The sequence below is a fragment of the Mobula hypostoma genome, chromosome 5, assembly GCF_963921235.1.
Source record: "Mobula hypostoma chromosome 5, sMobHyp1.1, whole genome shotgun sequence".
Taxonomy (NCBI): Eukaryota; Metazoa; Chordata; class Chondrichthyes; order Myliobatiformes; family Myliobatidae; genus Mobula; species Mobula hypostoma.
The window spans coordinates 110434296-110456415 of NC_086101.1; the positions used below are offsets into that span (position 1 = coordinate 110434296).

General features: G+C 45.3%; 1 protein-coding gene across 1 annotated transcript in view; it reads left to right on the forward strand.

The window, feature by feature from the left end:
• pelp1 (proline, glutamate and leucine rich protein 1) overlaps positions 1-22120 on the forward strand; it is a 61050-nt gene that overhangs the window by 12607 nt on the left and 26323 nt on the right. Inside the window, 2 exon segments of the mRNA XM_063048752.1 lie at positions 7482-7611; positions 10491-10578. Coding sequence (XP_062904822.1) covers positions 7482-7611; positions 10491-10578 — 218 coding nt within the window.

Genomic DNA, 22120 nt, shown 5'->3' on the forward strand with positions numbered 1-22120 from the left:
GGTTTATACATGGTATTAATACAGAATTTCTACAGGATCTTGGTGATCTTTCCAGAAACAATGGAAATATAGGGAAGACAGGCAGTAGCAATGGGTTCCTCCTTGTTAAGTTTCCTGGTTTTTCTGTCGGCCGTATTAAGAGCCCAGTTGTTTCCTTCACCTTGTAGAATGTCGTGTGTAATTGCCTTATTTCCTCGGGATGACTGTCCGGGTCCAAAATAGTTTTCACATGCTTAATCAAAGTAGAAAGAGCCGCTCTACGTTGGGAAGCGTGATGGTGGCTGTTATCGTTGAGGTACAGGTCTGTGTGAGTGTTTTCCAATAGGCGCAATGTCCAAGGCTACCATCCAGTTAACGTTGTACTAGTGTTACGTAACCGGCAACAATGAATATCAATCGAGACAGGTTATATAAAAATAACCAAACATTTATTAAACACCAATAAACGATAAGGGAAAAAAAACAAACGAAAACTTTAACCGGAAGTTAACAGATATGCAGCCGTTCACCAATTCGCCACTTGGCTCTGGTTCTTAAAGCGTTAAGTGCGAAAACAGTTCTTAAAGCGATACAGTCAGATATAGTTCTTAAAGCAATAACTTCGAAAGTCCAACAGATTTACACGTTCAATTGGGAGAGACTTCTCTGGAGAAGGATTTCTTCACAGATGCAACTTTACTGCTGGTTCTGTCCACAGGATTCACGATGCCGAAAATAAACAGTTTAAATCGATTGACCTTAAATTCCTTTAAAGAGAGAGAGCACCTTTTTGCATGAACTCCTTGCTTTTTCTGGCAAGAGTTATCTCGATGCAGGTAGCTACTACTCCAACGAAGACTCAATAAGGTCAATCCTTTATTAAACTGCCAAACGATGTCGACTCCTCTCGATCCTGTAACTTCGATAAATTCTTCACTCTCCCTTCTAATGTTGGAATTGAGTAAATCAACACATCTAGCAAAAATTTCCAGTCCAAATAATATGGTATTTTGCAACAGAACGCACAACCGTTTTAAAAATGAAACTGCGTCACAAAAACAAACACACAACAGAAACGGAGATACAGCACTTTCTACCTGGAAATCTACAAACTCAAAAAACCAACTGCGTCACCTGGGTCAACCCTTACATAGTCATGGGGCACATGTCATCACGTGACCTCACATCGGCGGGAAAATCACATCAGGTGACCTCCAAAAGACCATTAATCATTCTCACAAAAAAAACCCAGATCTCCTTGAGCATGTAACACTAGAATGTCCAGGAACAGGAGGAAACCATTCTTTTCCATTTCCATCATAAATTGAATGTTTGGGTGTATACTGTTAAATAGTCGTGGAACTGTTGGAGTGCCTGGAGTCCCTGAAGCCACACTACAAAGGTGTCATCAACATATCTGAAGAAGCATTTCGGGCATAAGGGCAATGAACTCAGAGCTCTCAAAGTCCTCCATGTAGAAATTAGCAATAGCCGGCGACAAGGGTGATTTCATGACCACTCCATCTGTTTGTTCATTGCTGATCCCCTTACAGAGGAACTATGTCGATGTAAAGTATGTTCAAAAAGGTCAATGGTACCTTTATCAAACATGAACCACAGGAGGACCCAGGTGTCCTTGATGGGAACTCTAATGAACAGGGATACCATGTCGGAATCGACCATTATGTCCTCTGGGTTCAGCTGGATGTTGGTTGTCATTTTTACGAAGTCGATCAGATTCATTATGCGATGCTCACAGCCCCTAACAGACACAGCATTGTTGTTTAATGCTTAGCGAGGTAGTAAGTTGGAGAATCTAACCCATTGACGATAGGCCTCAGGGGGAACCTTCCGTGTGTATTGTTGAAAGCCCGTAAAACCTTGGTGGTACTGGTGCCTGAGACAGAAATGCCTCGCATATGTCTGCTGGCAGTCCAGATTTCTTCAGTAAAGCAGAGGTCATTGTCACAATCGAATCCGTGGGATCCCGCTGAGGAACTCTAAGTGGATCATCCTGAATCTTGGAATTTCTTGTGGCATTCCTCTGAGTACATCAGGACGGTTGCATTTCCTTTATCCACAGGCAAAATCATGATGGTTGGATTTCACCGTAATGTCCGGAGCCAGTCACTCTCCTTTTTTAATGTTCGGTTTCGGCAAAGCAGCTGTTTTGAGGGCCATGCAGACCTCCATCCTTACCTCCTCCTCGGTATCCGGTGGTAGTTTTCAGATTGCTTGCTCTATTCTGCCAGTGTAGTCTAGTGAAGTTTAGCCCCTTGGCGAGGACCGATCTGGTCGTCCTGTTGATGCATTGCCCAGTTTGACTGATGACAATCCTTTCTGGGTCCATTGGTGGGATGGCTGTACTTTGGATAGTTTGTTGTATTTCATGACCTGCCTCGTAGTGTTCCTTCATGAAACGAGTTCACCTTGGGCAGTGGTGCACCTGTCGATATACTCACAATCACTTGGAGGCTAGAGGGCTGACAATTCCAGGTGAAGAGACAATTGTCTGTTCACATTGATGATCAGAGCGAATCTAGTGTAATGGACAAGCTTCCTAATCAAAGCTTGGCTGGCTCGTAGTAGAATGCATTTAGCCGCCGGAGAAACCACCACACAATACAACCTCATGAATTTAGGGATGATGTCCTTGCCCTGGCATCTCAGGAGGAAGTCTAAAAAACAGAGAAGCTTGCTTTCTCTTACGCAGTAATTCAAAGTAATGAATATTGCGGTGAACTTCCTCTCTGTAGAGATAAGTGAAAAAGGATCTAGTGTTTTCCCGGCGTATATGATGAAGAAACTGTTCTCGGGCTTCCAGCTGAGTACGTATTGAATATAACCAGCGCTTCGTGACAAACTCCATTATCTTCATCAGGGATGATGCCGGACCATGTCTATTCCTGTGGTATTTATACCCCTTCACAGTCCAGAAGAAGGGTCTCGTCCCGAAATCTCGACTGTTTGTTCATTTCCTTGGATGCTGTCTGACTTGCTGAGTTCCTCTAGCTTTCTGTGTGTGTTGCTGTGGTACAGGTGGATGTTTGATAGTTGGTAAGGATGTGCTGGGTAAGGATTCCTTGCTGCTGTATGTCTACAAGGTACAGCACAGTAGCATAGCAGTTAGTGCATTGCTTTGCAGCGTCAGTGACTGGGGTTCAAGTCCTGCTGCTGTCTAAGGAGTTTGTACGTTTTCCCCATGACCGCGTGGGCTCCCTCATTTCAAAGACGTACCAGTTAGTAGGTTAATTCGTAAATTGTATAATTGAGCGGCATGGGCCTGTTACCGTGCTGCATGTCTAATTTAAAATTAAACTTTAAAAAGTAACAATTCTACACCCAAATCCAACTGCTCCATTCCTGTACACTGTTCATAACCCAAACAGTTTGCAAGTCAGAAATGTCTGCCCGGCATTATATTTAAAATAAAAAAAAAAATTGAGTTCAGCCTAGGGCATTTGATTCGACCACTCAGATATATCCACAAACTGAGTTCCCACAAGGCAGACAATTCTCAGAGTGGCCATCTCACTGGTCTCCCATATAGACCATATAGACCAGACCAATCAGGTGTTTTTAAACCTGCGAAGGATTTGTGTTGGTGAGAAACTAGCATTGTAGACAAACAGCAAGGTTGTTATTATATTGCAGAGAATAGGTGAAGTAAATAAAATTTTCCCTCAGTGGAACAGTTGACTGAAAATAAAGATACATATTTTCTCGCAGGGAGTGGTGGGCTTGTGAAATTAGCTGTAGAGCACTAGCGCTCAGAAAGAAGCTGTTCAGCCCATCTAGAAACACCTGTCTGTTTTTCTGCCTAGTCCCATCTACCTATACCCAGAATGTAGCCCTCCACACCCCTTCAATCCTCATACCTATTTTATATGTTGCATTCGAACGTGCATCCACCACTTCCACTGGCATCTCGTTCTGCACTCGCACCACACTCTGAGTGATGTAGTTCCCCCTCAGATTCCCCTTAAATATTTCACCTTTCACCTCTGATCTCTGGTTCTAGTTGCACTCAACCTGGGGAGGAAAAAGCCTGCATGTATTTATCCTATTTATACCCCTTATCATTGTTACGTCTGTGTAAGATCTCCTGTGCTCTAGAGAATAAAGTTCCAACTAACAGTACTGTCCAATGTCTTAGGCACATTTATTTATTTTTATACTTTTGCACAGTACTATACTTGCCAATGTTGAGTGGAGAGTGAGTTTGTAAATCTGGCTGGAGCAAAGGTTGTTGGGAATGACAAGGGTGGAGTACCACAGGATGGGTGTGGGACAGGTGGTAAAAAAATGGGGTAGGGAGGGGATGGTTAGGACCCACACCACTAGGTTCAGGAACAGTTAATACCCCTCAACCACCAGGCTCTAGAACCAGTGGGGATAACTTCGCTTGCCCCGTCATTGAAGTATTCCCACAACTAATGGACGAGCTTTCACGGCCTCTTCATTTCATATTTCTTGGTATTTATTGTTTATTTATTATTATTTCTTTTTATATTTGCGCAGTTTATTCCCTTTTACATACTAGTTGAATGCCCAAGTTGGTGCAGTCTTTCACTGATTCAGTTATGGTTATTGGATTCATTGAGTATGCCCACAAGAAAATGAATCGCAGGGTTGTATGTGTACTTTAATAATAAGTTTACTTTGAACATGAGCAGTATTTAAAAGCCATCTAGATGCATAAATGAATTGAAGACATGTTGAGGCCATGGACCAAACACAAGCAGGTGGGACCAGTCCCTTGAGCATCACATACGGTGAGGTGAGCTGAAGGGCTGGTTTGCACACTGTATGACTGCATGAATTGATCAATTGCTACAGCACACTGATGATGCTGAAGGGAGGAAAGACAATTGCAGCAAAGGCTGAAAATGAAACCTACCTTTCGGAAATGTGTCAATAAGATTGAAAGAGTATACAGGAAATTTACAAAGGCATTGCCAGGACTTGAGAACCTGAATCATAGGGAAAGATTGAATGGGTTAGGATGTTATTCCCTGGAGCCTAAAAGAATGAGGGGAGATTTGATAGAAGTGTAAAGTTCAAAGTATATATTTATTATCAAAGTACGTCTACTTTATACAGCTTTGAGATCCATCTCCTTACAGCCACAACACAATGAAACCCCAAAAGAACCCATTAAAGAGACTAATACCCAGTGTGCGGAGCGTGAAAAAAATGGGAGGAGTAGGTAGGGTGAATGCAAACAGGCTTATTTCATTGAGGACTAGAGATCATGGGTTAAGGGTGAAAGGTGAAATTTTTGAGAGGAACCTGAGGGAAACTTCACTCGGAGGGCAGTGCCCATGTGGGGCAAGCTGCCAGTGGATGTGGGTTCAGTTTCAGCATTTTAGAGAAATCTGGATGGGGAGGATATAGAGGGCTATGGTTCAGGTGCAGGTCGATGGGGCGAGGTAGAATAATAGTTTGGCATGGATTAAGTGGGCTGAAGAGCCTGTTTCTGCAATGTAGTGTTCTATGTAATTGCAACATTGGAAATAAAAATAGCATCAATGACAATGCTGCCCTCCAGTGTTCGCTTGGTAGAAGAACAGCCTGGACCAGGAGAAATTACTGTCAATCTAGTCACGCCCCACAGGGACTTGGGCAATATTATTAAAATATTTTTTTTCTTTTGGTGACTTTTTTTTTAATGAATTGTAACCATATGTGCTATTTGTGCTACGTGTTATGTTCAGTCTGCTATGTGCTCGTTGGTACTGTTGTTCCACCTTGATCCCGGAGGAATGCTGTTTCGTTTGGCTGCATTCGTGTATGGTTGAATGATAATTAAACTTGAACTGGAAGCTAAAAATCTCTGCCTTGGTGAGAGCAGGTTATGCTAGAGGGACTGATAAGAGATAAGTTTGACTTTCAGTGGTGGGATGCTTGCATGGAGATGAGAGCTTGGTTTGAGTGTAGTTGGTGAATATATTCACCCAACCCAAGTCCCTTCACCCAGTTACAGTTTAACTAGAAAGTTGTGCTCTGTGGAGAGGTGGTAGAACTGTGAATTTTTTATCTTGTAAGAGCAGTACAGTTAAGTGGACTTTTGCAAGACAATGTAGGCTTCTGTTGGTCATAGATGTTGCATCCTAGCTCTCTAGATGCAGAAGCCTGGGTAGTACAATATGGAGAGCACGCTGATGCCCATGTAGCAAACTAAACCCCTTTCTACACTTCTGATGAACCCAAATGAACTGCATAAAGGATACAGTTTGGCACCAGCAGCACTGCAGGAGTTGCCAGTCAACGTTGAACTCGATGTAGTCCTTGGGGACTATTTTTCCCTCGGGATTTACTCCTGAAGCCTTCCCCATGAGTGGGTATAGCTGCAAGGGAGTTTGAGATCAGAGTTTTCCTTCTCCTAGATAAGCTGCCAACCACGGCTGATGAACCCCATCTGTTCGAAGCTACTGGTTTTAAGGTGCTAGTAACCTGCCTTGCCCCTTCTCCTGTCAATGGAAATGGTTTCGCTGGGGTTGGTAGCTGAGCCACGCATGAGGCCCAGGAGCTGGATTTGGTTGTCAGAAGCTCTTTGAGCTATCCCCATTACCACCCCCTGCTATGATAACCTTAAGGAACCATATTATCAGGAGACAATATTATAGGGATATTTACAGGTGATGGGAGATGACTGTGCTAGTGGAAAATTTAATTAAGCATAGTAGTTAGCATAATACTATTATATCGCTAGCAATCCAGATTCAATTTCTGCCACTCTTTTTAAGGAGTTTGTGAGTTTCCTCAGGGTGCTATGGTTTCCTCTCACCTCCCAAAGACATGTGGGTTAGTAGATTGATCCCATGGGTATAATTGGGCAGTGTGGGCTCATTGGGAGAGGGCTTGTTACTGTGCTGTATTTCTAAATAAAATGAAAATACTTCATTTAAGATCATATGAGCATTGAGATTAGGAGCAGTTGAGAGCATTTCAGCCCCTCAAGACTATGCACCTAATGGCCTCGCATCTCCTGAGATCTGGGTGCGATTCTGATCTCCAATGCTGAGTAGTTTGCATGCAATTGTGTGGGTTTCCTCCGGATGCCCTGGTTTCCTCCCACATCCCAAAGATGTGCAGGTCCCTTTGTTAATTGTCTGCTGTAAATTTCCCCTACTGTGAGTGGGTGGCACGGGAACTGGAATTGAAGGGTTGATGATGGGCGTGGGAGAGAGAATAGGTTACAGAGGTATATGGGAGAATGGGATTGATCTGTGAGCGAACATTGGCACGGGTTGAGGTAAAAGAGAAAATCCTAAAAACATTCAGCAGGTCAAGCAGCATCTTTGGAGACAGAGCATTTAATATTTCAGGTCAATTGAAGGTCTCTGGTCTGAGAAGTTAACTTGGTTTCTTTCTCCACAGAGGCTGAATGTTCCTAGCTCTCTCTGATTTTTATCTCTGACTTTCAGCATCTGCAGGTTTTGCTATGATTTTTGGTCACTGGTGACCCTGACCCTGGTGCACTCTCTCCTCTGCTGCAGACCCCGTTTGCTATGAGGGACCTGGAGTTGACCTGCCCCTGTCCCTGCTCTGTGACACCGACCCCTTCCACGTGCTGCGGGTGAGACAACGCTTCTCGGCCCTGAGCAAGTGCCTCTCTCTGTTTCTCTGGTAAGTCTCTGCGCTCCTCATGCCAGCGCGTGGTGGCGTAAGCAGGGTCTGTGTTTGGAATTGAACTGATGATTGGTTCATTATTGTCACATGTACTGGAATACATTCCTGATAAGTTTGGATGGCATGCAAAGCTAAGCTTTCCACTGGTAAGTGCATCAAGGAAGCTTAATGCTATTACTGCACCAGCGATCCAGGAATTGGTATGTTCTTCCTGAGACCACATGGCTTTCCTCCGGGAGCTCTGCCACATTCCAAAGACACGCGGGTTAGTAGGTTAATTAATCACACAGGTGTAATTGGGTAGTGTGGGTTTGTTGGACCAGAAGGGCCTTGTATCATCCTATATCGATAGATAGAGAGAAGGAAGGACTGACCGACAGAGGGAAGGAAGGAAAGAAAGATAACTGAAAATGAATGCAAATTTAAGTGTTACAGCTACAATAAAGTGCAGTCCAGATAGACAAAAGAAAAAGCTACGGTGAGGTAGATTGGGAATTTGTGAGTCTTCAGGAGGTTGGGAGTGTCCTAAGCCTTGCTAGATGAGTCCATTTGTGTCAAGAAGTCACTTACCAGTTGGTAAGCAGTCTGAGAACTTTGTTAGTAATTCATATTTTGATTGCGATTTAAAAGAGTAGGGATGATTTATAATAAGCACGATCAATAGATCGGTTGAGAGCAGCTTGCATAGAGTCGCTGCACTGCACCAACATCGTATGTTTGCCAGTGTGCAGTGGCTTGCACAAGCGTTAGGTACCCACAAAGTGTTTACAGCCAATAACGGAAACAATCTGCGCATTGAATGATCTGACAACCAGCTACGGTAAAATGCTTGTGACTTTTGGTGTTGGATTATCTGATTTTCCGGACGATTAGATATTCTTAATAAGCCCAACACACTCTGAAAGCAAAACAGAAACTGCTGAAGGAACTTAGTGGGTCGAGCAGCATCTCTGTGTTGGTGGAGGATGATCAATGTTTTGGGGCGAGACTCCATATCAGGACAGAGAGTGGAGGGGGAGATGGCTAGTTTAGGGGAGAGGGAAGTTGCAAGAAATAGGCCAGAAAGTGATGGGTGGAATGGGGCGGGGGGGAATGGGAAAATGAAGGCAGGTAGGTGAGGGAAGGGTAAAGGTGGAGACGGAGACTGGAGGGTGATAAGTAGGAACATAAAGGTTAACGGTGCTGGAGCAACACACATGCTGGAGGATCTTGGTAGGTCAAAGAGCACTTATGAGAGGAAATGGGCAGTGGAAGTTTTAGGTCGACTGAAATGTTGACTGCCCATTCTCCCCCAGTAGAAAAGTTCAAAGCAAATTTATTATCAGGGTATGTATATGTTACCATATATTTCCTTGAGTCATTTCCTTGTGTGCATTTACAGTAATTGCGATAAGTTTAGATAAGGACATGGACGCGAGTGGTATGGAGTTCTATGGTCCAGGTGTGGGTTGAAGAGACTAGGTGGAATAACAATTCAGCACAGACTAGATGGACCGTAGGGCCTGTTGCTGTGCTGTAGTGTTCTCTATGTCAATTCAACTCTCTATACATAGACTAACAAGCAACCAAAGTTCAAAGTAAATTTTATTATCAAAGTACATATATGTCACCAAACACAACCCTGAGATTCAATTTCTTGTGGGCATACTCAACAAATCTATAGAATAATAACCATAGCAGAATCAATGAAAGACTGCACCAACCAGAGTGCAGAAGACAGCGAACTGTACAAATACAAAAAAGAAATAATAATATCGAGAACATGAGATGAAGAGTCCTTGAAAGTGCAAAAGAAGACAAACTATGCAAACATAGAAAGATAATACTGACATTGTGAGTTGCAAAGAGATGCTACTTGACCTGCTGAGTTCCTCCAGCATTTTGTGTTGCTCCAGCATTCCAACATCTGTATTCTCTCTTGCGTGTCCTGATGACTAGTGCTGGAATCTCACTCATACAGAAGATGATATTGGGGACCATTAAAGAAGAGGTGAGGGACAGATGGAGCCAGATGCAGAAGGGGAGATCCAATGAGTGAAATGTGTGGGGCATTGGTTGGATCCTGGAGGAGGAGGGGTTTGGAAATGGGTGATTGGGGTCTGAGAGAATGTACGGGAAAGGCAACACAACAGGAGGACCAGAGGTGGATCAGAAGGCGAAGAGGGGGGTGGGGAACACAGGAGGTCAGGGTTATCTGAAATCAAAAAAAGTTCTGTGATCTTACTGTTAGGTTGTAGACAGCCCAAGCAGAAGATTTATTTTTATTTTTTTTGTTTTATTGAGATACAGTGCAGAAGAGGTCCTTCTGGCCCTTCAAGCCATGTCGCCCAGCACCCCTCAATTTAATCCGAGCCTAATCTCAGGACAATTTACACTGACCAATAAACCAACCAACCAGTACAGTTTTGGACTGTGGGAGGAAACTCACTCAACCATGCGGAGAACGTACAAGCTCCTTACCAACAGTGGTAGGAATTGAGCCCGGGAGACCTGCGCTGTAAAGCGTTGTGATAACCACTGCGCTACCCTACTTCAAAACTTCCTTGGTTTTTTTTTAACAGTTGTGTTCAGAGTTTTAAACCTATTAAGTTTAGATGAACTGTGGGAAGACTCAATTAATAATGGATAAAGTGCAATGTAGTTGAGGGGGTGGTGGGTTGTGTACAGTTTCGAGGGTGGAAGTGGAAAAAGGCAGTGATTAATACAACTCATCTGTAGAGTCCACAGTTGCGGGGGGGGGGGTGGGCGGTCTCTCTTAAAGAAGTAGCATTGCAGAAAGTTATGTGCTTTGCTTTGTAAATCATCTCTGCTCTCTGGGCATTTTGCCCTAGCCTTTCTCTAAGACGTGACTGACTCCTTTCTCCCATCTGGCCTAGTTCGGATTTCCCAGTGCCTGTGAAGATCCCGGTCCAGGACGTGCTCAGCTTCATCTGCCGAGTCTTGAACATCTCCCCCAGGAGCATGGTAAGGACACAGATACTCCAGTCCGGTCTGGGATTGGTCTCATTTATTATTTACTGAGATAGAGCATGCTAGAGGCCCTTTGAACCGCGCCACCCTGCAATCCGCCGATATAACCTCAACCTAATCACAGGATAATTTACAGTGACCAATCAACCTGCCAGCCGATACATCTTTGGACAGTGCGAGGAAACCGGAGCACCCGGAGAAAATCCGTGCAGTCACAGGAAGAACATACAAACTCCTTAAGGCTGCGGCAGAAAGACAACGGCTTGTACTGTTAGCACAAACACGAGGAAATCTGCAGGTGCTGGAATTTCAAGCAACACACATAAAAATTGCTGGTGAACGCAGCAGGCCAGGCAGCATCTCTAGGAAGAGGTACAGTCGACGTTTTGGGCTGAGACCTTTCGTCAGGACTAACTGAAAGAAGAGCTAGTAAGAGATTTGAAAGTGGGAGGGGGAGGGGGAGATCTGAAATGATAGGAGAAGACAGGAGCGGGAGGGATGGAGCCAAGAGCTGGACAGTTGATTGGCAAAAGGGATGTGAGAGGATCATGGGATGGGAGGCCTAGGGAGAAAGAAAGGGGGAGGGCGAAAGTCCAGAGGATGGGCAAGGAGTATACTGAGAGGGACAGAGGGAAAAAAAGGAGAGAGAGAGAAAAAAAAATTAATAATAAAAATAAATAAGGGATGGAGTATGAGGGAGAGGTGGGGCATTAACGGAAGTTAGAGAAGTCAATGTTCATGGCATCAGGTGTTGGTGGCTACCCACATATCTGCTGTCAGCCCATCCTCCTCCTACCCCACTAGGAATAGGGTTCCCTTGTCCTCACCTACCAGCCTCTGGGTCCAGCATATAATTCTCCGTAACTTCCACCACCTCCAATGGGATCCCACTACTAAGCACATCTCCTCCCCCCCCCCCCCCGCTTTCTGCATGGATCGCTCCCTACACGACTCCCTTGTCCATTTGTCTCCCCCTCCCCCCCACCCATCCCTTCCTACCGATCTCCCTCCTGGCACTTATCCGTGTAAGCGGAACAAGTGCTACACATGCCCTTACACTTCCTCCCTTACCACCATTCAGGGCCCCAGACAGTCCTTCCAGGTGAGGCGACACTTCACCTCTGAGTCGGCTGGGGTGATATACTTCGTCCGGTGCTCCCGATGTGGCCTTCTATATATTGGCGAGACCCGACGCAGGCTGGGAGACGGTTTCGCTGAACACCTATGCTCCGTCCGCCAGAGAAAGCAGGATCTCCCAGTGGCCACACATTTTAGTTTCACGTCCCATTCCCATTCTGATATGTCTATCCACAGCCTCCTCTACAGTCAAGATGAGGCCACACTCAGGTTGGAGGAACAACACCTTATATTCCGTCTGGGTAGCCTCCAGCCTGATGGCACGAACATTGACTTCTCTAACTTCTGTTAATGCCCCACCTCCCCTTCGTACCCCATCGGTTATTTATTATTATTATTAATTTATATATATCTATATCTATATCTATCTCTATCTCTATCTCTAGCTCTCTCTCTATTTCTCTCTCTCTCTCCCCCCTCCCCCCTCCCCCCCTCCCCCCTCCCCCCCTCCCCCCCTCCCCCCTCCCCCTCTCCCCCTCTCCCCCTCTCCCCTCTCCCCCTCTCCCCCTCTCCCCCTCTCCCCCTCTCCCCCTCTCCCCCTCTCTCCCTCTCTCCCTCTCTCCCTCTCCCTCTCCCTCCAGCAATTTTTATGTGTACTGCAAAGCATTGTGCTAACCACTGTGCTACCGAGCTGGCCCAAGGTCGACCTGAGCTGGTGAATGATAGGTGATGCCTCTCATCCCTTCCTAACTCCTGGTTACAGTAATGATAGACATGCATAATCTATGAATTGACAGGACTAACATTGTTCCATCTGCTCTTGTACTCCATATAGTGAGTGCTCCTTTCACATAAGGAGCTTTTCCCATTCCTTCCTTAGCTGGGCTGGTAGCTGGCTGAATCCCTAGACTCTGGGTTCATGGACTGCCACTGTTTCTGAATTGCCTATTAATGAATTGGCCCAAGGAACATCAGATGGAATTTAATTTGGACAAGTGCAAGGAGTTACATTTTGGTGAATGAAACTAGAGCAGGACTTGCGTATCATATATGGTAGGGCACTGGAGAGCATTGTGGAACAGAGACCTAGGGGTCCAGGCATAGATGGTCAGTGGTTACTTTATTAAGTACCTTCAATTACCTAATAAAGTGGCCACTGACTGCACATTCAAGGTCTTCTGCTCTTGTGGCCCATCCACTTCAAGATTTGACGTGTTGTGAGTTTAGAGATGCTCTTCTGCATACCACTGTAGTAACACATGGTTATTTGAGTTACTTACACCTTTCTGTCAGCTTGAACCAGTTTGGCCATTCTCCTCTGACCTCTCTCATTAACACAGAGCTTTTGCCCACAAAACTGCTGCTCACTGGATGTTTTTTTTTCGCATCATTTTCTGTAAACTCTAGGGACTGTTGTGAGTAAAAATCGCAGGAGATCAGCAGTTTCTGAGATACTCAAACCACCCCGTCTGGTAACAACAATGATTCCCTGGTCAAAATCACTTAGATCGTATATCTTCCTTATTATGATGTTTTGTCTGAACAACAAGTGAACTTCTTGACCATGTCTGCATGCTTGAGGTATGACTGTGCGAGTGCGTGGATGTCAACGAGTTAGAGCGGCGGGAAGGATTTTAAAAGAAGACAGCTTTATAGGGTGGGCCTTACAGTAAAAGGAGTCAGAGCAGGAGGGCTTTGGCACACTGGGACTTCGGCAATAACGGGTTGAGGCGAGGTAAGTTACTTGTGAAGAATAGGAATAGTCTGTGTTCCGTACTGGGTGTCAGATGTGGGAAGCCCGGAAAACTCCCAGCTTCTCGGACGGCTACATCTGCGTCAGGTGTGTCGAGCTGCACCTCCTTAAGCACCGAGAACTGGAGATACACTCAGTGACATTCGTCTGATCAGGGAAAGTGAGGAGATGATAGAGAGGAGCTATCGGCAAGTAGTCACACCGGTGCCTCGGGAGACAGAAGAGGGAAGGGTGAGTCAGGTACATGGGAGTACCCCAGTGGCTATCCTCCTTAATAAGTACTCCTGTTTGAGTACTGTCGGGGTGGGGGGCGGGGGGCGACCTACCTGAGGGAAACAACAGTGGCCGTGCCTCTGGCACAGAGTCTGGCCCTGTGGCTCAGAAGGGTAGGGAAAGGAAGAGGATCGCAGCAGTGATAGGGGATCTCTATAGGTAGGGGGTCAGACAGGTGATTCTGTGGACACAGGAAAGAAACACGAATGGTAGTTTGCCTCCCAGGTGCTAGGGTCCAGGATGTTTCTGATCACACCATGATATCCTGAAGTGGGAAGGTGAACAGCCAGAAGTCGTGGTGCATATTGGTACCAAAATCATAGGTAAGGAAATGGAGGAGGTCCTGAAAACAGACTACAGGGAGTTAGGAATGAAGCTGAGAAGCATGACCTCAAAGGTAGTAATCTCAGGATTACTGTCTGTGCCACACAACAGTGAATATAGGAATTGAGTGAGGTGGAGGATAAATGCGTGGCTGAGGGATTGGAGCAGGGACTGGGATTCAGATTTCTGGATCATTGGGACCTCTTTTGAGGGAGGTGTGACCTGTACAAAAAGGACAGTTTGCACTTGAATCCGAGGGGGACCAATATCCTGGCAGGGAGGTTTGCTAAGGCTATTAGGAGAGTTTAAACTAGAATTGCTAGGGAGTGGGAACCGAACTGAAGAGATGTGGGAAGGGGCGGTTGGCTGACAAATAGAGAAAGCTTATAGGCAGTGTGAGAGGGAGGATAGGCAGGTGATAGAGAAGGGATGCACTCTGGCCAGTGTTTTGTGATGTGTCTATTTTAATGCAAGAAGCATCATGAACAAAGTAGATAAGCTTAGAGCATGGATCAATACTTCGAGCTATGATGTTGTGGCCATTACAGAGACTTGGATGGCTCGGGGCAGGAATGGTTACTTAGTGTGCCAGGCTTTCGATGTTTCAGAAAGGACAGGGAGGGAGGCAAAAGAGGTGGGGGCATGACACTGCTGATCAGAGATAGTGTCATGGCTGCAGAAAAGGAGGAATACATGGAGGGATTGTCTACTGAGTCTCTGTGGATGGAAGTTAGAAACAGGAAGGGGTCAATAACTCTACTGGGTGTTTTGTATAGACCACCCAATAATAACAGGGACATCGAGGAGCAGATGGGGAGACAGATTCTGGAACGGTGCAGCAATAGCAGGGTTGTCATGATGGGGGATTTTAATTTCCCCAATATTGACTGGCATCTCCCTAGAGCGAGGGGTTTAGATGTGGTGGAGTTTGTTAGATGTGTTCAGGAAGGTTTCTTGACACAATATGTAGATAAGCTTATAAGAGGAGAGGCTTTACTTGATCTGGTATTGGGAAATGAACCTGGTCAGGTGTCAGGTCTCTCAGTGGGAGGGCATTTTGGAGATAGTGATCAAAATTCTATTTTCTTTGCCATAGCATTGGAGAGGAATGGGAGCAGACAAGTTAGGAAAATGTTTAATTGGAGTAAGGGGAACTGTGAAGCTATCAGGCAGGAACTTGGAAGCATAAATTGGGAGCAGATGTTCTCAGGGAAATGTATGGCAGAAATGTGATAAATGTTCAGGGGATATGTGTGTGGAATTCTGCATAGGTACATTCCAATGAGACAGGGAAATGATGGTAGTAGGGTACAGGAACCATGGTGTACGAAGGCTGTAGACAATCTAGTCAAGAAGAAAAGAAAAACTTATGAAAGGTTCAAAAAACTAGGTAATGTTTGAGATCTAGAAAATTATAAGGCTTAGCACTGGAGATCAGAATGAAATTCGGAGAGCCAGATGGGGCTATTAGAAGGCCTTGGCGAGCAGGATTAAGGAAAACCCCAAGGCATTCTACAGGTATGTGAAGAGCAAGAGGCTAAGACATGAGAGAATAGGACCAATCAAATGTGACAGTGGAAAAGTGTGTATGGAACCGGAGGAGGTAGCGGAGGTACTTAGTGAATACTTTGCTTCAGTATTCACTACGGAAAAGGACCTTGGCGATTGTAGGAATGACTTACAGTGAACTAAAAAGCTTGAACATATAGACATCAAGAAAGAGGATGTGTTAGAGCTGTTTGGAAAACATTAGGTTGGATAAGTCTCCGGACTGGATGAGATATACCCCAGGCTACTGTGGGGAATGAGAGAGGAGCTTGCTGAGCCTCTGGCGATGATCTTTGCCTCATCAATGGGGACGGGAGAGGTTCTGGAGGACTGGAGGGTAGCAGGTGTTGTTCTCTTATTCAAGAAAGGGAGTAGAGATAGCCCAAGAAATTATAGACCAGTGAGTCTTACTTCAGTAGTTGGTAAGTCAGTGGAGAAGATCCTGAGAGGCAGGTTTTATGAACATTTGGAGAGGCATAATATGATTAGGAATAGTCAGCATGGCTTTGTGAAAAGCAGGTCGTGCCTTACAAGCCTGATTGAATTTTCTGAGGATGTGACTAAACATTGATGAAGGTAGAGTAGTAGATGTAGTGTTTATGGATTTCAGCAAGGCATTTGATAAGGTACCCCATGCAAGGCTTATTGAGAAAGTAAGGAGGCATGGGATCCAAGGGGACATTGCTTTGTGGATCCAGAACTGGCTTGCACACAGGAGGCGAAGAGTGGTTATAGATTGGTCAAATTCTGCATGGAGGTCGGTGACCAGTGGTGTGCCTCAGGGATCTGTTCTGGGACCCCTTCTCTTCATGATTTTTATAAATGACCTGGATGAGGGATGGGTTAGTAAATTTGCTGATGACACAAAGGTTAGGGGTGTTGTGGATAGTGTGGAGGGCTGTCAGGTTACAGCGGGACATTGATAGGATGCAAAACTGGGCTGAGAAGTGGCAGATGGAGTTCAACCCAGATAACTGTGAGGTGGTTCATTTTGGTAGGTCAAATATGATGGCAGAATATATTATTAATGTTAAGACTCTTGGTAGTGGGATCAGAGGGATCTTGGGATCCGAATTCATAGGGCACTTAAAGCTGCTGCGCAGGTTGACTGTGTGGTTAAGAAGGCATAGGGTGTATTGGCCTTCATCAACCGTGGGATTGAGTTCAAGAGCTATATATATGATCCTGGTCAGACCCCACTTGGAGTACTGTGCTCAGTTCTGGTCACCTCACTACAGGAAGGATGGAAACTATAGAAAGATTGCAGAGGAGATTTACAAGGATGTTGCCTGGATTGGTGAGCATGACATATGAAAATAGGTTGAGTGAACTTGGCCTTTTCTCCTTGGAGCGACATTGGATGAGAGGTGACCTGATAGAGGTGTAAAGGCATTGATTGTGTGGATAGTCAGAGACTTTTTCCCAGCTCTGAAATTCTGAAATGGCTAACATGAGACGACACAATTTTAAGGTGCTTGGAAGTAGGTACAGAGGGGATGTCAGGGGTAAGTTTTTTATGCAGAGAGTGGTGAGTGCATGGAATGGGCTACCGGTGATGGTGGTGGAGGCAGATTCAATAGGGTCTTTTAAGAGGCTCCTGGATAGGTACATGGAGCTTAGAAAAATAGAGGGCTGTGGGTAACCCGAGGTAATTTCTAAAGTAAGTACATATTCAGCACAGCATTCTGGGCCAAAGGGCCTGTATTGTGCTGTAGATTTTCTATGTTTCCGTGCTTTTATGCATTGACTTACTGCCACATGATACGGCTTACTGCTGATTAGATATTTGCATTAGTGAACAAGTGTACCTAATAAAGTGGCCACAGAGTGTAGTTCTCTGAAGTAGAGACACAGGTAGAGTGGTGCGGAAGTTGCCTTTGACCCAATACCATTAAGCAAGAGGTCCGAGGATCCCAAGTTGGGAATCCCTGGTTTAGAGGAATACGGGCCAGACATGGGCAAATGCACTTATCTCAGATCGGGTCTTTAATTGGCATGGATGAGGTCGACCAAAGGGGACTGTATGACTGACTCTGTGTCTCTAATGTTTGGAACTGATTACACAGAGGGCCTTCAGCTTGACTCATCTGAGCTGGAGTTAGCGCTGAACTCGAACTTCTCCCACACCTCATCGCGTTAACCCTGCTCTGACAAAGAAGCAATTGGCTCTGCTGCCTATCGGCTCCAGTATCCTGAGTTTGATCCTAATGTCAGACACTGTGGAGTTTGAAAATTCACCCTGTAACAATGTGGGTTTCCCCTGAGTACTCCGGTTCCCACCCCACAACCCAAAGACCTGCTGTTTGGTTGGTTATTAATCGCTGTAAATAGCTTTTAATGTACAGTACAATGCAAACAGTCCTTGGCTGTAGCTAGGTTGCCTAAGACAGGGGTCTCCAACCTTTTTTGCACCGCGGACCGGTTTAATATTGACTATATTCTTGCGGACCAGCCGACCGAGGGGAGGGGGTGGTGGAGGGAGGGAGGGGAGGGTTGCCAATGGAGAAGAGTAGCAGTCAAATACATTGTGTTTACCCCCGAGAAAGACTTCCATGACCATGAAGCCTTGTGCTGGCACCTATGTGCGCATGCGTGTACATGTAGATTTTTTTCTACAAATCGTTTTTGTCGATTCTGTTCAGTGAAGCTACACTGTACATACATTATTTCTACTTTATATAGGCTGTGGATTTATCATTCCTGCTTTTACTATATGTTAGTGTTATTTTAGATTTTATGTAACACAGCGCATGAATATATTGATACATCAATTAAGTCATTTATAAGTCAATAGCTTCATAACATTTTAAGTAACATTTGGATATTAAACACACGGCACATGTTTTCCTCGTATGAACATATAAAATCATTGCAACACACCAATATGAATCAGTGGGAGCCCTGGGCTTGTTGTCCTGCAACAGGACGGTCCCACCGAGGGGTGATAGGAGACAGCGATACTCAAAGGGGGTTCCTTATGTCCAGTCTATTCCGCAATTTAGTTTTCGTTGCATTCATTGCAGAAAAGCCCACTTCGCAGATAGGTTGGAAATGGAAGCAACGTTTTCAGTGCTTTCGTGGCTATCTCAGGATATTTAGCCTTGACTTTGATCCAGAATGCCGGCAGAGATGTTATGTCAAACATACTTTTCAGCCCGCTGTCAGTTGCAAGCTCGAGGAGTTGATCTTCTTCCCGCGCTGACACGGATGACACGTGCATTCAAGTTCAACAGTGCGTGACAGGGAATGAGGAAAGGTGCAGCTGACTCATATCGCCAAATCATATCGTTTCCTCGTGGCCCGGTAGCACATGCTTTGCGGCCTGGTACCGGTCCGCGGCCCGGTGGTTGGGGACCGCTGGCCTAAGACTTTTGCACAATACTGTATTGGCAAAGTGGAGCAGAGAGAGAGTTTGTAAATCTGATGGGAACAAAGGATGTTGGGAATGGCGAAGGTTAGTCCTGTGGGGGTGTGGTGTGGGATGGGTGGCAGAGAAGGAGTGACAGCCTGGGGGGGGGGGAGGGGGCACGGTCCAGACACACCCAGCCCTGAGAGGTCATTTAATTCCAAACAGTTGGTTTATTATAAGACCATAAGATATAGGAGTAGAAGTAGGCTATTTGGCCCATCGAGTCTGCTCCGCCATTCAATCATGGGCTGATCTACTTCATCCAGTCATTCCTACTCCCCTGCTTTCACCCCATACCCTTCGATGCCCTAGCTAATCAAGAACCTATCCATCTCTGCCTTAAATACACCCAATGACTTGGCCTCCACAGCCGCTCATGGTAACAAATTCCATAGATTTACCACCCTCTGACCAAAGTAATTTCTCCGCATCTCAGTTCTAAAAGGATGTCCTTCAATCCTGAAGTTGTGCCCTCTTGTCCTAGAATCCCCTACCATGGGAAATAACTTTGCCATATCTAATCTGTTCAGGCCTTTAACATTTGGAATGTTTCTATGAGATCCCCCCCTCATTCTCCTGAACTCCAGGGAATACAGCCCAAGAGCTGCCAGACATTCCTCATACGTTAACCCTCTCATTCCTGGAATCATTCTCGTGAATCTTCTGTGAACTCTCTCCAAAGTCAATATATCCTTTCTAAAACAAGGAGCCCAAAACTGCACACAATACTCCCAAGTGTGGTCTCACGAGTGCCTTATAGAGCCTCAACATCACAGCCCGGCTCTTATATTCTATACCTCTAGGAATGAATGCCACCATTGTATTCGCCTTCTTCACAACCGACTCAACCTGCAGGTTAAACCTTAGGGTACCTTGCACAAAGACTCCCAAGTCTCTTTGCATCTCTGCATTTTGAATTCTCTCCCCATCTAAATAATAGTCTGCCTGTTTATTTCTTCCACCAAGGTGCATGACCATATACTTTCCAACATTGTATTTCATTTGCCACTTCTTTGCCCATTCCCCTAAACTATCTAAGTCTCTCTGCAGGCTCTCTATTTCCTCAACACTACCTGCTCCTCCACCTATCTTTGTATCATCGGCAAATTTAGCCACAAATCCCTTAATACCATAGTCCAAATTACTGACATACATCTTAACGGTCCCAGCACCGACCCCTGTGGAACTCCACTGGTAACCGGCAGCTAGCCAGAATAGGATCCCTTCATTCCCACTCTCTGTTTTCTGCCGACCAGCCAATGCTCCACCCACGCTAGTAACTTCCCTGTAATTCCATGGGCTGTTATCTTGCTAAGCAGCCTCATGTGCGGCACTTTGTCAAAGACCTTCTGAAAATCCAAGAACAGCACGTCTTCTGCATCTCCTTTGTGTACCCTGCTTGTAATTTCCTCAAAGAATTGCAGTAGGTTTGTCAGGTAGGATCTTCCTTTCAGGGGACCATGCTGGCTTTGGCCTATCTTGTCATGTGCCTCCAGGTACTCCGTAATCTCATCCCTAACAATCGATTCCAACAACTTCCCAACTACTGATGTCAGGCTAACAGGTCTATCGTTTCCTTTCCGCTGCCTCCCACCCTTCTTAAATAGCGGATATTGATCATTACAACATGTCTCTGTGGTACTTCCCTCTCCCTCCACTCTCCCTTTCACTTTTTCCAATCATGATTCTCCTCTTCCTGCCCCTTTCCCACTCTCAGTCCACAACAGATACCCATAATCAGGATCACATGTATCATCACTCGTATATGTCATGATTTTTTGTTATTTTTGCTTCAGTATTACAGTGCAATGCATAAAATTACTGCAGAACTGTGCAAAAGTCTTCGGCACCTTAGCTATAGCTTAGGCCCCATATCTCGGAAAGGATATATTGTCATTGGAGAGGAAGTTCCCAAGGATGATTCTGGGAATGAAGGGGTTAACATATGAAGAGCGTTTGGCAGCTTTGGGCTTGTACTTGCTGGAATTTAGAAGAATGCATGGGCATCTGAGTGAAACCTACCGAATGTTGAAAGGACTAGATAACGTAGATGTGGAGAGGATGTTCCTCTGGTAGCAGTATCCAGAACTAGAGGGCACAGCCTCAAAATTGAGGGGTGACCTTTTAGAACAGAGGTAAGGAGGAATTGTTTTAGCCAGAGACTGATGAATTTGTGGAATGCTCTGCCACAGACTGTGGTGGAGGCCAAGTCCATGGGTATATTTAAAGTGGAAGTTGATAGTTTCCTGATTGGTCAGGGCATTAAAGGATATGGAAAGAAGGCAGGTATTTGACGTTGAGTGGGATCCAGGATCAGCCATGATGGAATGGCAGAGCAGACTTGATGGGCTGAATGGCCTAAATCTCTTATGTCTTATGATCCTAAGACTTTTATACAGAACGATGTGGGAAAATTGGGGGTGCTGAAGGGTGCATGAGAGACTGAGTTTGTTGCAGAGGAGTAAGTCGGACAACAGCATTGTCTTGAGAGCTAGCATAGAGTTGATGTGCCAAGTGTCATGTCTTACAAGGAAGCAGGAGAAATAATTTCCCCTTGTATGCACCAGTAATGTTCACCACATGTAGCCCTTCTTCTGAAGAGTTTCCCATTCTTAACCAGTATGGACAAAGAATATTAGAATGTTGTCCATTGCTCCCTAAAAGTGGTGACACTGGTAGACAGGGAGGTAAAGAAAGCATATGGTTTACTTGCCTTCATCAGTTGTGGTTCAAAGTTCAAAGTACGTTTACTATCAAAGTATATATAAATTACACAACCTTGAGATTCATATCCTTATAGGTGGCCACAAAACAAGAAAATGAAAGAACCCAATTTAAACAAAAGACCAACACACAATACCCAGAGAGAGGGGGAAGAAAAACAAATCATTCACACAATAAAGCAAGCATCAGCATTCAGAATGAAATTGAGCCCATAGAGCCGGAGCAGCCGGAGTCGGCCCATAGCCTCAGTCTCAGTCCATCAAACAACAGGGCAAATAGCCACGAAGCTCACAGACACTAACCCAGGGCAGCCAAAGCACGACACCGAGGAGAGCGGAGTAAAAACGTGGTGGAGGAGAGCAGGCTTCCAACCCTCGCCTTCAGTCCTGACACCCTGCCTTTTCAGTCCATCTGGCCTGCATTTAAAT